Source organism: Eschrichtius robustus, chromosome 2 (assembly GCF_028021215.1).
Source record: "Eschrichtius robustus isolate mEscRob2 chromosome 2, mEscRob2.pri, whole genome shotgun sequence".
Classification (NCBI taxonomy): domain Eukaryota; kingdom Metazoa; phylum Chordata; class Mammalia; order Artiodactyla; family Eschrichtiidae; genus Eschrichtius; species Eschrichtius robustus.
Window position 1 is genome coordinate 69,507,215 of NC_090825.1, and position 16,424 is coordinate 69,523,638.

Genomic DNA, 16,424 nt, shown 5'->3' on the forward strand with positions numbered 1-16,424 from the left:
TGACGCCTGGCTGGAGCACCAAGAGCCTGTCATCCACTCGGCTCAGAATAAAAGGGAGGTTAAAAAAAAAAAAAGAGAGAAAGAAAGAAGAAGATAAAATAAAATAAAATAGTTATTAAAATAAGAAATAATTATTAAAAACATTTTTTTAAGTAGTAAAAAAAAAAAAAAAGAAAGAAGAGAGCAACCAAACCAAAAAACAAATCCACCAATGATAACAAGCTCTAAAAACTATACTATAACAAAACAACAACAACAACAACAACAAAACGGACAGATAGAACCCTAGGACAAATGGTAAAAGCAATTCTATACAGACAAAATCACACACAGAAGCATACACATACACACTCACAAAAAAAGAAAAAGGGAAAAAAATATATATATCGTTGCTCCCAAAGTCCACCTCCTCAATTTGGAATGATTCATTGTCTATTCAGGTATTCCACAGATGCAGGGTACATCAAATTGATTGTGGAGATTTAATCCGCTGCTTCTGAGGCTGCTGGGAGAGATTTCCCTTTCTCTTCTTTATTGGCACAGCTCCTGGAGTTCAGCTTTGGATTTGGCCCCGCCTCTGCCTGTAGGTCACCTGAGGGCGTCTGTTCTTTGCTCAGACAGGGCAGGGTTAAAGGAGCAGCTGCTTCGGGGGCTCTGACTCACTCAGGCCATGGGGAGGGAGGGGTACGGATGCGGGGCGAGCCTGTGGCGGCAGAGGCCGGCATGAAGTTGTACCAGCCTGAGGCGCGCTGTGTGTTCTCCCGGGGAAGTTGTCCCTGGATCACGGGACCCTGGCAGTGGCGGGCTGCACCGGCTCCCGGGAGGGGCCGTGTGGAGAGTGACCTGTGCTTACACACAGGCTTCATGGTGGCGGCAGCAGCAGCCTTAGCGTCTCATGCCCGTCTCGGGTCCGCGCTGAGAGCCGCGGCTCACGCCCGTCTCTGGAGCTCCTTTAAGCGGCGCTCTGAATCCCCTCTCCTCGCGCACCAGGAAACAAAGAGGCAAGAAAAAGTCTCTTGCCTCTTCAGCAGTTTCAGACCTTTTCCCGGACTACCTCCCGGCTAGCCGTGGCGCACTAGCCCCCTTCAGGCTGTGTTCACGCAGCCAACCCCAGTCCTCTCCCTGGGATCCAACCGAAGCCCGAGCCTCAGCTCCCAGCCCCCGCCTGCCCCGGCAGGTGAGCAGACAAGCCTCTCGGGCTGGTGAGTGCTGGTCGGCACCGATCCTGTGCGGAAATCTCTCCGCTTTGCCCTCTGCACCTCTGTTGCTGCGCTCTTGTCTGTGGCTCCGAAGCTCCCCGCCTCTGCCACCCGCAGTCTCCGCCTGAGAAGGGGCTTCCTTGTGTGTGGAAACCTTTCCTCCTTCACAGCTCCCTCCCACTGGTGCAGCTCCCATCCCTATTCTTTTGTCTCTGTTTTTTCTTTTTTCTTTTGCCCTACCCAGGTACGTGGGGAGTTTCTTGCCTTTTGGGAGGTCTGAGGTCTTCTGCCAGCGTTCAGTAGGTGTTCTGTAGGAGTTGTTCCACATGTAGATGTATTTCTGATGTATTTGTGGGGAGGAAGGTGATCTCCATGTCTTACTCTTCCACCATCTTGAAGCTCCTCCCTGCTTTACTTTAAATATAAACCATTTCAGAAGCACAAGTTTGAAGACATTCAGTCATACAGAGAGTTATTACTGTAGTGAATATTTATGTGGGAGTTTTATACCTTTATCTTTTCTTAGGCTGAATCTTTTACTGTGGCAGTATTTATTGTTTTATCTACGTTTAGGAAGGATGTTTTTGCTAGATATTAAATTTTAGGTTGGTAATTATTTTCTTTCAGCATTTTAAAGATTTTCTACTTTTCAACATTTTGTCATTCTGTTTCTCTTTTAGAGATAATGTATCTTTTTTCCTTCAAGGTGTACTGTATTTCATCTTTCTCTGGAAGCTTTGAGATTTTTCCTTTCCTTAGACTTTCAAAAGTTAAACCAAATATGCCTACTGTAAAAAAACATATTTTTTAAATGTATCTTAATGTTTGTAGAGCTTCTTCCATCTGAGACCTGATGTTTGTTGTCAGTTTTGGAAAATTCTTCATTAGTATCTCTTTAAACAGTTCTACTGCCACATTCTCTTTAATCTTCTGGGACTCATGTTACATGTTATATTCCTTTTACTATGTCCCATGTGTCTATTAAACAGTTTTCTATGTTTCTCATAATTTTTTTCCTCACTGTGCCTCAGGCTGGATATTTTCTTCTGATTTGCCTTCATCTCACAAATCTGTTCTTCTGTAGTTAAATGCATTTGTTGAGGTCTTAATTTTATTTATTACTTTTGCCACTTTAGAATTTCCATTTGATTCTTGTTTTATATATCTAGTTATCTGGCAGAATTCTCTGTCATCTTTTTTTTTAAGCACTTTAATTACAGATATTTGAAAGTTGTATCTGTCCTGAATATCTGGATTATATGTAGGTCTTTCTTGTTTGTTTTTCTTTCGGCTTTTCAGTCATTTGATCCTGATTCCTGTAATGTCTACTTATGTTTGACTGAATAGTGGATACAGTGTATGAAAAACTGTGGAAGCTGTGGATAATGTTATTGTCTCCAGAAAGGACTGTTCTTTTGCCAGATAAGTTAGAGTAGGGGTAGTTCATATTGATCCCCTCAGGGATCAACTGGAGGTTTCGGTGAAGGCTGTTCTATTTCTGGTTTGCTCTTATTCTGAAGGCATAGCCCTTCAGGGGTCTCAACTGAAAGCTTTCTCTTTTAAAGGCCCTGAACTCATTTGTCTCTCCCAGCACTGTGAAACTCTGAATGTGCTTCGTTAGCTTTTTAGCCTCTTAGATGCTGTTTTCTGCTTATTGTCCCAGATTCCTGCCCTACGCGGTTTAGGAATTGGCAAACACCTTGAAAAGAAAAGCTGTGGACAATGTCAGTCTCACCTCACTATGATCTTGGTCCCTTGAGTCTGAGCTGCTTGTTCTTCAGTGACTTCAAACAGTTGTGTTTTGTTCGGTTTATATTTTATCCTGCCAGGAGGGTTAGTCTGGTACAAACCACTTTCAGTATCAGAAGTTTTCAATTGACATATTCCATTGTTTTATGGTATTCTCAAAGCATTGAAGAGATGGTTTTTTATCTTTTAATAAATGTTAAGCTTGTACTCTGGGTATTTTGCTATGACCTTCTAACACTAAAGTGTAAGATATACTCTTTGGTTAAAGCAAGAAATAGAAATAATATTTATTGAATTTCAAAAACTTGAAGGCCCTTATTAAACATTTTATAAACATTTTCAAATCTAGTTGGAAAGGCAGCACATCTTCAAAAAAGATATAAGCTACTATCTAATATTGTACTTACATGTCAAATGAATTATACTACAGTGCGTACTATAGGAAGATAAGAACTAATATTTATTGCACACCACTGTTAGGTCATTTGATCCTCAAAATAAGCTTATGATGTTTCTATTAAAATGGAATGAGGAAGAATGGCCAGTTGTAAAAGAAAATTTGAAAATAAGTAAAATTATAAAGAAGAAAATTAAAATCACCCACAATCTACTGAGAGATTACCATTAAGAACATTTTAGGCCTAAAGAACATGTCTAGTCTTTTCCCAGTACATATAAATATATATTATATATCATCCTGAAGCACTGAGTTTAGTAACATTTTATTTGCTTTAAAGTCTTTAGCTATATGCAATTCTAGCACTCCTGCTTCAATTTTATTATAACTTTTCTATTTCTAATGCCTTTTAAAATTAATCTAACTGTGAAACATTTTTAAACTTTGATAGTTTGATAAAATTTCAATAGTGCAGACAAAAAGCTTTCTAAAATATACGCAGCTGACATTCTTTTTAGTAATCTAGTACAATGGATTATTTCTCTAAATTAAGAATTTTGTTAAGTTTATATAACTTACATAATTATATTGTGATTTTTTTTCTAAAGTTAGTGTAAAGTTGGCATGTTAAACTTCCTAATAACTTTTTTGTTTGTATTTTAAAGGCCAAACTGTTTTCAGATAGTGGTTCAGCACTTTAGTGAAGAACATTACATCTTCTACTTCGCAGGAGAAACTCCAGAACAAGCAGAGGTAAGTTAACTGTTTTTTCAACCACTGTCAACTTTATTCAGCCCATGTTTTCTTTTTTAACTGGAATAGAAAGCTGTTGCATTTAAGATAATGTGATAAAAAGGATGCCTGAAATCTAATCATGTTTTATTTTAAGGAATGAGAAACTTTCATGTGCAAAAAAAATTTTTTTGAAAGAAATGCAGGAAAACACAGTGTAGGGTTATTAGGAAAACTCCATTTTAAATTGACCTTTAAATGGGCTATGATGTTGAGTCCAAATGAGAATGTTCATTGAAAATCATCTCTGCAGAAAGGTTATAGATATTCTCAGTACAGTCAAAAAGGTAAGCCAGTTAGTTTTGCTAATAAGCATTGTTGTTATTCACTGGTTGAACTGTGTCTAAAAATAGAAATTCAGTCATCACAAGGAAAAAATTTTGAGGAATTTTCTGGTTTTCTCTAAGTCTAGATATAATGTTTACTTTCAGCACTAGCCATTGATCCATGTGCAATGCCCTTATTAAAACTTTTATTAAATTTTAAGTAATGCTGTGAAGAAATATTTTTAAAAATCTCCTTTTAGAAGTACTTTGATTTCTTTGAACCATAATATTTCTGGGGTGTTTAGAGGTATTTTGTAGAAATATGGCTATATTTCTTCTGCTTATACTCTATGGAAGGAACCCACAGGTAGTTTTAGAGGTGAAAGAAAGTGACTTTGTTGAAAAAAAAGAAGATAATTTGCCAACCCTGGATATGAGGCAGATGCTCCTAAAACTCTGGATCCTGGCCTGGGCCCCTGACGCATAAATTATGAAAATATCTTAGGGTGTAGAATAAATTTGATGAATGAGCCATTGTGTTTTATGGCTTATAATTGAATATCAGTTTTCCATCATGGAAAAATATCTCAATTGAATACTCATTATTAACTTATGATACACATAAAACCTTGTTTTGTGGGTATGTAGCCCTAATTTGCAAAAATAGGGCTCATAATATTTTGCTGTTTGACTTTTTTTTTTAAATGTTAGATACTGAGTTAGAAAAGAAACTTAAACTTGAGTATCCTATCTTCCAGTTATTTTATCATGTTCTCTCTTTCTAAAGATGTGTTACCTGGATGACATTTCAATGTGTTTTGCATGCCTCACATAAATATAACATTTTCTTATTGGATTTATCTATACTCTTTCCATATTCTGTTTCCATATATCCCTTCAAGTTCAAAAATACCACTGATAGTCCCAGTTTTTTATTACTTTGATGGCCTGTGGTATCTCTGGTTATTGTCTTCTCTTTCTAAAAGCTGTGGTAATTGATTTAGTCTTAAGTTTGCTCCATTAAAAGACATTCTCTAAACACTGACAGAGTTCAGATTCATTGAAATAGTCAACAAACTAAAGACCTAGTTGAGTGAAGCAGTAGTACAGAGCTTTCTAGAAACATGTATGCCAAATAAAATATTTAGATTTTTGATAAACCTACAATTGTTCTCTCCTTTCTCCAGAGTACTAGATCATTAAACATTTTAGAATATAGCTGCAACTTAATATTAGGCTGAAATATTGTTTTAAATATAATGTTATATTTGAAAGGCTTATAAATCACCCAGACCCCCTTATACATTTCTACCTATATCATGGTCTAAGGTAAAGATTAGAATGTTTGTCATCAAATCAGTCATCACATTATCAATTGGTTTTGCAGTCAGCCTTCCTTTCACAAAATGTATCAAGTTCAGTTCTGCTTTAGGGTGCCTCATGTTTAACTGCTTAACTATATGTAAATTTATTTTCTGGCTAATTATCACTCATTGGTACTTAAGATTAATATAGAGATTCTATAATAATACAATCAATATTTTACAGAATTATATTGTTTTGGTCACTGTTTTATTTTGTTGGAGCACAGATGTATTTAAAGCACAGGATACTCTGAGTTTAGAAATGGCAGTCTAGAGAAGGAAGGAACTATTGAATTTGGGGAAAAAACCCAAACTGTTGATTGGAAACTGCATAAACTATTGTGTACTATATTTCTTTGAAATGCTGTTATTTTTCGTAGGACTGGATGAAAGGTCTGCAGGCATTTTGCAATTTACGGAAAAGTAGTCCAGGGACATCTAATAAACGCCTGCGTCAGGTGAAACTTGATCTTCTTTGATTTGTGATTGTCACAAATTTGTGATCGTATTTTGCTTTATCACTTTGCTCTTTATTTTTATTTCTCTATGAACTATTTTGGGCAACATTTCAAACACTTTAGAATTCTTGAGAGGTGAATCTTTTCAGGCATTTTAAAGCCATGCTCCCACTTGCTTCAGCAGCAGGAGAAATAGTTCTTTCTTTATGAAAGAGAATATTCTTTATATACTTGCTGGATACTTAGCCCGTAATGCCATCTTTTGAATACATACCAAGGACTTTTTTTCCTCCACTTAAAGTAACAAATACCAAGCCAACAGCAACAGAAACTATTCTGTTCAGCACTATCATTTTTTTTTTTCTTCAAAAAATTATTTTGGCCTGTGTCAGAAAGGTACTTACTGAAAAAATCATCTGACTGAAAGTACTAATCCTGGTAAACTTCAGGGTTTTTCATTTTATAGTAATTGCTTTTGAAACCTATTATATAACTTATGGGTACTATCCTATCTTATTTGAAACCTTCACATGCCTGCATGTTCATTTATGGAGAGTTAAGCTAGGCTTTCTCTTTCGTTCTAGGTATGTAAACTCAACTTTATACCCTCCATTTCTTTGCTTTTTTCTTTTAGTTATCCCCAGATAATTGGAAAAAGTTAGGTAAATTTAATATTCTTGGAGTTTTGAGGAAAGTTTCTTTTTTGTACAGTATTTATTGACTAAAGTGACTCTTGTTTTACTTATGGGAATTTCCAATAAGCTTGGTGAATTTAACATACTGTTCTATTGGAAGTGGCTAAATGGTTATTATTTAGATGACTGAAAGTTTTATTCCCTGTAACCAGAAGTCTGATACTTTCCCCAGGGACATTTAATTATATGCATAATCACTATGTGTTCTCAAAACATGTTTTAACATTTCGAAAGCTATGGAAAATCAGATTCAATTTTTGTAGATTGTATCTTGTGAGAAATTTCAGGCATGAAATTATTATTTGTAGGTATAATATTATATAATCATAATGATATAATAGCTAACAATTTCTTGAGCCCTTTTTATGTGCCAGGTACTGTGCTTGTGCTTTTATACATATCATTTCTAATCTTCACAACAACTTGCAGTGTAGACTTTATCCTAATTTTATATCTGAGGAAGCTGAGGCTCATAGAAACTGACTTGTGCAAGGCCACACAAGTAGTACGTGGCAAGAGGGAAAGAGAACCTGATACTAGAAGATAGATGGTTTAAGTTCTGCATCAAAACTGAAAAATAACTTCGCTTCTTTGGATCTGTATCCTTTTCTGTAAAATGAGAAGGTAGAATCAGTCTTTTAAAAATATTTTCTAGCTGTGGAACTCTGTATAGAAAGAAAAGCTTCCAGATGAGCATTATATAGCATATTAGATTTTGATTTGGGTGGTAACAGTTATTTACTTAAATTAATAAAGAATCCTCTTCTCAACTTCATGTTCTCTGAACCATTGTTTTATAGCAGAAAAGGTGTATTTCATTATTTTTGCAGGAATGTAATTGGAGTAATAACTTGTAAAATACTATTGTATTTACTTTTTTAAGTGGGAAGAATTTATTAAAAGGGAAAATAAAACTGAAGGTCATGTTTTCTGAAAAAAGGGGAAAATAAGTCACTATTTTGGGTTTTCATAATAATTGCCTTTGAAACCTAATGCATAATTCTTGAAATCTGGGGTAACAATTTCTGTGTTTTCTTTAGGTCAGCAGTCTTGTTTTACATATTGAAGAAGCCCATAAACTCCCAGTAAAACATTTTACTAATCCATATTGTAACATCTACCTGAATAGTGTCCAGGTAGCAAAAACTCATGCAAGGGAAGGGCAAAACCCTGTATGGTCAGAAGAGTTTGTCTTTGAGTAAGTCTTATTTTATCATTACATTCGATGATTTTCTTTTGCTGTAATGCATTTTCTTTCCTTTTATTATTTTTTTTAAACTCTGTATCTAAATCACTCAGAACACAGTGCCAAGCTCAGGCATTTTAGTAATACACACTTTTTTTTCTTCTATTGTATTTGTTCACTTTTACTAGTAAAGTGCTATGTCCTTGGTTTTTCACCTAGTTATTAATATGAATTACCATTACTGATGAATCCAAAAACATTTACTAACATACACAGACAAAATGTCTACAAGGGTTTCCAGGATTTACTCGAGGAAGTTAAAGACGGTAGGGACAGTGTAATTTGCTTGTCTATATTCCTGTGTACCAAATAATAAAACATGTTTTGAATCTAGTTTTAAATCTAGCACTTTCAACTGGGTTAGCAGCAGAAATAGGGGGTTTATTCGATACTAAGAATAAAGGAATTAGATAGTTTTATGCCAGGATATTTTCTTAATTCTTTTTCTCCTTGCTGCTTTAGTGATCTTCCTCCTGACATCAACAGATTTGAAATAACTCTTAGTAATAAAACGAAGAAAAGCAAAGATCCTGATATCTGTAAGTTGACACAGAAATTTCTAAAGTAAAAAAGCATGTTTTATATACTTTGGAAATTCATAATGAAGTATAGTCTAAAATGGAAATTAAAAAGGTGTGTAAGCAGTGTAACTTGAGATAGCTTCTTTTTGTACTTCTAAAAGTGTTGATTGCTGTATCTAAAACAGAAAAAATAAAAAGACCAAAATGGCTAAATTGTATATACTGTAAACTTAAGCCCTAAGGATTAAAGTAGGATCTGCTCACCCTCCCTCCACAATGTGTAGGAAGAAAAAGAAAACAGTAACAGTGGTCATCTTTCTGTGGTGCTTCCTTATCCCTTCTTCCTACTTTTTAGGTTTCTCCTACTTTCCTATACTTTGCATGTAAATGAAAAAAAGCACTGTTAAATTTTCTTCTTTAAACTAGATTACACTGCTCACTTCTGGTAGTCAGTACTGGTTCTCAGCAGCACAACTTTTCCCAGCCTGTTTCTGAAACAGGCGGCAATGGGATTTAGCAGTTCACACCAGAGTGAATTAGGTTAATCCTTAAATACCTTCTTAAAAATCAGGCTTAGGGGGAAAAAAAGTGGTATGTGTTAACAGAATCAAAGCCTGAATTTTTTGCTATAAATGTGTATTCTGTAATTTCTGTACTATTAAAATGCTTAACATTTTTAGTGGTTCCCCATTATTTTTAAGATAAAATCTAACCCCCTAGTAATGATACAGAAGAAAGGCCCTTTCCTGATCCACTCCTCCCCACTCTTACTTTCACTGTGTAATCTTTTGTATATCCTTCTCTCCAGCTACACCAGCTTTCTTATAGCTCTTAAATTGTCCATGGATTTTTAAAACCATCCACCATACCTTCTGTTCAGACTGCACACACTCTTTTTTCTCTATGTTTCTACTTAGCTACACTTCCAGATCCTGTTACAAGTCAGCTTAAGGGGGTACCTGTTTGGAATGGATGTTTAACCTCCACAGAATGAATTAGATATTATTTCTCTGTACTTCATTAGCATATACCACTTTACAGCAGTTAGCACGGGGTATCATAATTGATTTCTTGCCTCCTTGGCTAGACTGTTACCTCCATGCAAGTCAGAGACTGTATCTTTATCATGTCTGTATCCCACATCCCTACCTATCAGAGAGTCTGGCACATAGCAGGCATTCACTAAATGAATGAAGTAAGCATTTAGTATTAAATTTATGATATTACTGAAAAGTCCTTTAATAAAAAGCATTTAACACTATAGATAAGATAGAACATTAGGAAAATTTGTGTGACTAATTACAGTGTCATCTTTTCAGACAGTAATCATTTGATATTTTTCTGTCACAGTATTCATGCGCTGCCAGTTAAGCCGGTTGCAGAAAGGGCATGCCACAGATGAATGGTTTTTGCTCAGCTCCCATATACCATTGAAAGGTATTGAGCCAGGATCCCTGCGCGTCCGAGCACGATATTCTATGGAGAAAATCATGCCAGAAGAAGAGTACAGCGAATTTAAAGAGGTATTAAAGTTATTTACCAGTCCAATTATTTTTAAAGGCATTATGAAAAATAATTAACTTTTTTTTCCCCCCCAACATCCCTACTGGAGTATAATTGCTCCACAATGCTGTTAGTCTGTGCCGTACAACAAAGTGAATCAGCCACACGCACACATATATCCCCATATGCCCTCCCTCTTGCGTCTCCCTCCCACCCTCCCTATCCCACCCCTCTAGGTGGTCACAAAGCACCGAGCTGATCTCCCTGTGCTATGCGGCTGCTTCCCACCATACCCATTGAGTTAAATATAGTAATTTCATAGTTTAGTGGCACAGTGACAGGCAGAGAAGGTTGAAAAGCCTTGCAAAGCAAAGTATGACATTGCTTTTAAGAGACTATAAATATGTAGGTTACAAACTCATTCTGTTTTTAATAAATTTATTCAATAGAACATATTCCTAAATGTATACATATAGAAGAACGTATTTCCTGTTAATGTTACTGAGAATGCTTAATGCTGTATACTTTCAACAATCTTTCTTGATGTCATTTTCAGCTTATACTGCAAAAGGAGCTTCATGTAGTCTATGCTTTATCACATGTATGTGGACAGGACCGAACACTACTGGCTAGCATCCTACTGAGGATTTTTCTTCATGAAAGGCTTGAATCGTTGTTGTTATGTACACTAAATGACAGAGAAATAAGCATGGAAGGTACAGTATGGATGTGTTAGTGTGATACTTTTAAAAACTGGTTAATGATTAGATTTTATATATCAAGTATATATGTACTCTTAGAACATATTAAATAGTTAAATCATTTTACAAAGTTACTCAGTTTTTCATTCATTAAAAATTACAGTTGGAATGTCATTTCTGATTCTTAGGCTGGCTAATATGGGGGAGGGGGGTAATATCTCTAATACAACTTTGTCATAAATTAGAAGCCGTAAGAAAGTGACTTCCATGTCCAGATCAATGGCTTATACTGCTTGATTATTAAGAATAGTTTGGTATGCTTACCATGTTCTCGTTTGTTTTTTGCTTATAAATTCATTGCACAAAAGTTGGGTGTTAGCTGCATTTTATTTCTGGCTTCTATAGGTAAGTAGTTTCCAGGCAATTTAGCTGGACCCACAGTAGTTTGTAACAGCTTATAAATATGTCAGAATAACCCATATCAAACCAGCCCTTTGACTCAATAACAGTACTTGCTTCTAGGTTCCCCAAATAAACTGTAAAATCTAAAACTATTTCCTCCTAATCATAGAAAATATAAAAATATATAGATTTGTCAGGAAAGATAAAGTGGTGGTACATATTTTACACTGAGATTGTCTTTTCTGGCAATATTTGTTTTTTTTAGGATTTTATTAAAAGTCATTAATAGCCATATTTTAGGCAAATAAGTTAATTTATACTGGGGTTTTACGTTACATTCTTGTTTGTAAATTAACTCAGATTTTTCAAAGCTTGGGCTCAGTGGACAGCAAAGGTGGATTCTGGTCCTAGTTTTGTCACTATTTGGCTCTTTAGTCTTAGACAAGTCATATAACCATCCAGAGCCTTTGTTTGTTCATATAATGTGGCAGTGTTAATTCCTTCTCCCGTTTATGATCTAATGAAGTGAAGGAATAGAAAGTCTTTTGAAGAGTTAAGTTTATAGGAATATAGGATGTCATTATAATCAATATTTAATGCTACATGCAAATAAACATACTTAAATGCCTATAATTATTTGAGGAAAAAATGAATTCATTTAATTTCCAATCTGGTTCACATTAGTACAATCCTTTACAGATAATTTTTAATATATATATATTTATGTAGATGAAGCCACTACCCTATTTCGAGCTACAACACTTGCAAGTACCTTGATGGAGCAGTATATGAAAGCCACTGCTACACAATTTGTTCATCACGCTTTGAAAGACTGTATCTTAAAGATAATGGAAAGCAAGCAGTCTTGCGAGGTGAGTGTTGCAGCAAAGAGCATATTTTAATAGGTAATGCTTTATAGCTAACTGCACTTCAAGGAAAATATATTAGCTGTCTGAAACTGTTCATCAGAACAGTTATACCTTTTGTAATACGTTTAGAAAAATGTTATGCAAAACAGACTTTTTAAAAAAGATGTACTTTATTTGGAGATGAAAAACCTTGAATTGCACCAGAAATACATGAAAGTACTTTATCATTTCTCCTGCTGTACTAATGATAAAAGTGTATGCTACTTTCAGAAAGTGTGCAAACATAAATTGAAGTTATTGTTAGAGATTTCTGTTGTGTAAGTTCTATGTGACACTTGCTAATAACATCTAGGTTTCTCCTCCAAGGTTTTTTTGAAGTGGGGGTGGTGGTGGGAGGGTCAGAGGTACAAGATAACCCCCTCAAAAGCAAATAAAAACATCCTTTTGATTATTGAGCCTTCAGTGTAAACTCATAACAAACCATTAAGAAAAGGAGTAGAATCTCATTTATATGGCTATTCCATCATTTTATTTTGAAGGCAGAGCAACTATAGAAGCAGGATATTGAATGTATTTTTTATGTCTGATACAAAATAAAGGAACTGCTTTTGATAATGTACACTGGGAGCACTCAAAATGTTAATTCTGCACCAAGTTGTCAATTTTTACTAATTAACTTAAGGGGAAGAAATGGATAGTTTAGTGTTGAAATAGTTGGTCTAATAAGTGTAAAGGATACAGAAATGCAGCAAGTCTGCAGAAAGTCTCTGGATGTTAAATCCAGGCTAGGGAATTTAGATTCCTATAGATAAATCTACTCCCATTAATTCTAGATAAGAATTCTTAGATTTTAGAAGTTACTGGAAAGTTTTTAGAAGGGTTCATGATGCTGCCTCTGAGGCATTTGGTATTTTATTAGTCATTTAAAAAGTCTTATCTCATTCAGAAGAACCTTTCTCTTTTAATCAGTTTTTTTCTCAAATAAATAGATTTAAGATAGGCTTTATAATAATAAATGGTGATCTTTCTTTCCAATTAAATACTCCTAAGTATATTTGTGCATGTGGCCACTGCAGCTGGGATTTTTTTTGTCTTCTGGTTGGGAATATTATATTTAAAATAAAGTCTAATACAGTTTTGTGTGCCTGTAAAAATCTGTGGTAAAATGTGGTAAATGAATAAAAGAAAACTTTATTAATGGTATTAACCCAAAGCAACTGAAAACTGTTGAATAATCATTGCTCTTCAGTTGAGTAGATGGGAATTAATGGTAACAAGTCCATTAGGAGTTCCACAGAGCAAACCCCAGTGAGCCCCACACCACCACCAAAAGACTAATACAGTTTGAAAAATGGAAAAATAGAGAACCTTGAAAACAAGTGCTTGATTACCTTGATTCATTTGCATTTATCATTGCCAAGATGCATTTATATTGATTTATTCCTTCTCTTAGTTGAGTCCATCAAAGTTAGAAAAAAATGAAGATGTGAACACTAATTTAGCACACCTATTGAACATACTTTCAGAGCTTGTGGAGAAAATATTCATGGCTTCAGAAATACTTCCACCGTAAGTGGTGAAATTTTAATTTGACAAGAAATTGTATATTTGCATTTTAAAAAATTTGTATTTCTAAAACATGTGTAAGCTTTTCCACTGTCCTGATGTTATTATACTCTGAAGAAGTTAGGGTTTTTAATCTTTACACGATGAATTGTGTTTAAGGAAAAACAGTGACTTGAAGAAACCAAAGTGAAATATTTGCATTAAAATAAAACAAATCATGTTTTTATACAGGCCAGTATGTCTGGTTTATATAGTAACTTGGGGAAAGAATAGAAGCGTATCTCAGATTTGAGGAGGTCATAAAAGACATGTATCTCTCCAGTCTGTAGTTGAACATCTTGCTCAAAATGTACACGAGATAATTACTTGGTGTCTGCTTAGCGGCTTCTGGTGTTAGTCAGCTCGCTTATTCAGGTAGAAGTTAACTTACATTAAAATCTGTCTCCCTGGAACCTGTACTCATTAGTTCCTCTATATCCTCATTCCAGTACTTTTTCATACTTTTCTTTAATACAGAAGTAATCTAAAAATGGTAGGATTTCTTCCAAAGTAAATGTAAAGAATTGGTTAAATGAATTGATGATGAAAAGTTTTTAAAGTTTTCCTTATCCTTTGCTAAATATCACTACTTGTAACAGAGAACTTTTTTGGGGAAAATGGCCAGTTGCATTTAAAAATGTCATGTATTTCGTAAATTAAGCTTTAGGCTGCAATGAGATCAGTATTTTCAATTGCTTTCTGTATTGAGATGATTATGTTATTTTGGCAGGACACTGAGGTATATTTATGGGTGTTTACAGAAATCTGTTCAGCACAAGTGGCCTACAAATACCACCATGAGAACAAGAGTTGTTAGGTAAGACTTACTGTTTTGTTAAATCATATAGCCTGCACTGAGAGTCAAGTGGATAATTGTGAAAATGTGGAGACTAACAGTATACAGTATACAATTCAAGACCTTTTGACTTTTATGTCAGAGCCCTGTTGAATATTTTCTGAATTCAGATAGCTCCTAAACTTTAACTTAGTGTTTTTGTTTTTGTTTTGAAGTTACCATGAGATACTTAGCTAGCAAGCTACCTTTTTGCATTTTCTAAAAACCTGAACATTCACTGATGGGAGGAGAGAAAGACGGGTTGATTTGTGCTGAGAAGGAAGAGCAATAATTGAACAATTTAGGTATTAATTAATTGGTTTGTAACAGTTTGTGTCTCAGGGCTAATCTCCAACCAGAGTCTACTTAGTTCTGAAGCTGTTACAGTGTGTTCACTGTGCAGTACTTAGGAGGAATTGCTTTGTCAAGTCATAGCATTTTGTAGCTTATATAGGGGGACTTTGTTGTCATTAAGGTAACTTTTCCAATGAGGAAGCAGATCTGTAGAGATTAAATTGTTTGCTTAAGGTTATACAGGAAGTTAGTGGCTAAGGCAGAACTAAAGGCAAAACATCTAAGACCCAATCTAATATCCTTAACGCTCTTGTACGCTTTTGTTAAGCACACCCCAACCCATTCAAGACAGTAGGAAATTAGTGCAAAAGCATCAGAGAATTCAGGAGTCTAATAATAAAATTTATCATATAGAATATATGCTGCCCATCATGTTACACACTATTAAAAAAAATTGGGCAACTACTGAAGACACCAACATCATATAATTAGTTTTGAAAATGTGTGTTAATCCTGCCCCCAACCTAAATCTTGTAAAGAGGCTTCTACTCTTTTTACAGATAAAATCTCTCTTGGTTAGTAATGATATGACATAAATGTTTAAGAATTGTAGATTCTGTATTTCTTGGCTTTAGTAGTGATTGAGAGGAATAGAAACGTATTACAAGCATATAATGTTGCAGCACAGTTTTGTGTGATGTAAATGAAAACTTTTGTGAGTTTCAAACAAGTATATTTGTTAAGCAAATAGCTGGAAATTCTGCTACGTGGATTATTTGATACTACAGGGTCTTTTAAGGGGCATTTACGGCCAAGGTGGTGATTTCTATCCCTAGTTAAGCTTTTAAATATATGTGTAGATACCTAGTATCCCTCTTACATTTAAAATCACCTCTAAAAATTCCCGGAAAGTAGATTTGCACACTGAAATTCTTTTATGGTTTGGTGTTGCTAGATTATGTTTCAGATTCAAAGACAAAGATACAAAAATGTTTTCAAGCAAAATTTATGCAAGATTCTTCATAAATTACCTGCTATAAAGAAATCTAAAGACTTAATAATTGTATATTAAGAATAAATGCTATCTGAGAAGCAACACGTTAATTTTTCTAAGACTCCCCAAAATTAGCAAACAACATCATTGGGAGGTAAATGCTGAAAAGTTGGGTTATTCACTAATAGAGAACAGAGACTGTGTCAATTATTTTAATCTCTAAAAGGAATTTTATCAACTTGGAAATAATGCTTGTCTTTACAAGGGCAGGTGTGAGGTCACTTAGTGTGGATTCCTCTTAAGAGGAAATTAGAGAAATATTATCTACACAAGGACATAAACCCTATCAGTAACTGAAGAAGGGAGCAGACTAGGAGTAGCTATATACACTTGTAGTTTTACTTTGTACTTCGTTCCCAGAGTAAGATTAGCAGGTAGAATCATATATGACAACTGTTATTAAGCCATGTGCTTTTATACTAATTTTTGGTTTTGCTATTAATATTCTGTAATTTGAGAACTTTTTTTTTTAAC

General features: G+C 34.8%; 1 protein-coding gene across 1 annotated transcript in view; it reads left to right on the forward strand.

Moving 5' to 3' along the window:
* Positions 1-16,424, forward strand: part of RASA1 (RAS p21 protein activator 1) — a 110,693-nt gene that overhangs the window by 83,855 nt on the left and 10,414 nt on the right. The window contains exons 12-20 of the mRNA XM_068535615.1: positions 4,011-4,098; positions 6,148-6,225; positions 7,961-8,118; positions 8,629-8,705; positions 10,038-10,210; positions 10,747-10,906; positions 12,023-12,165; positions 13,616-13,731; positions 14,498-14,584. Of these exons, the coding sequence (XP_068391716.1) occupies positions 4,011-4,098; positions 6,148-6,225; positions 7,961-8,118; positions 8,629-8,705; positions 10,038-10,210; positions 10,747-10,906; positions 12,023-12,165; positions 13,616-13,731; positions 14,498-14,584 (1,080 nt within the window). The remainder of the gene's footprint in view (positions 1-4,010; positions 4,099-6,147; positions 6,226-7,960; positions 8,119-8,628; positions 8,706-10,037; positions 10,211-10,746; positions 10,907-12,022; positions 12,166-13,615; positions 13,732-14,497; positions 14,585-16,424) is intronic.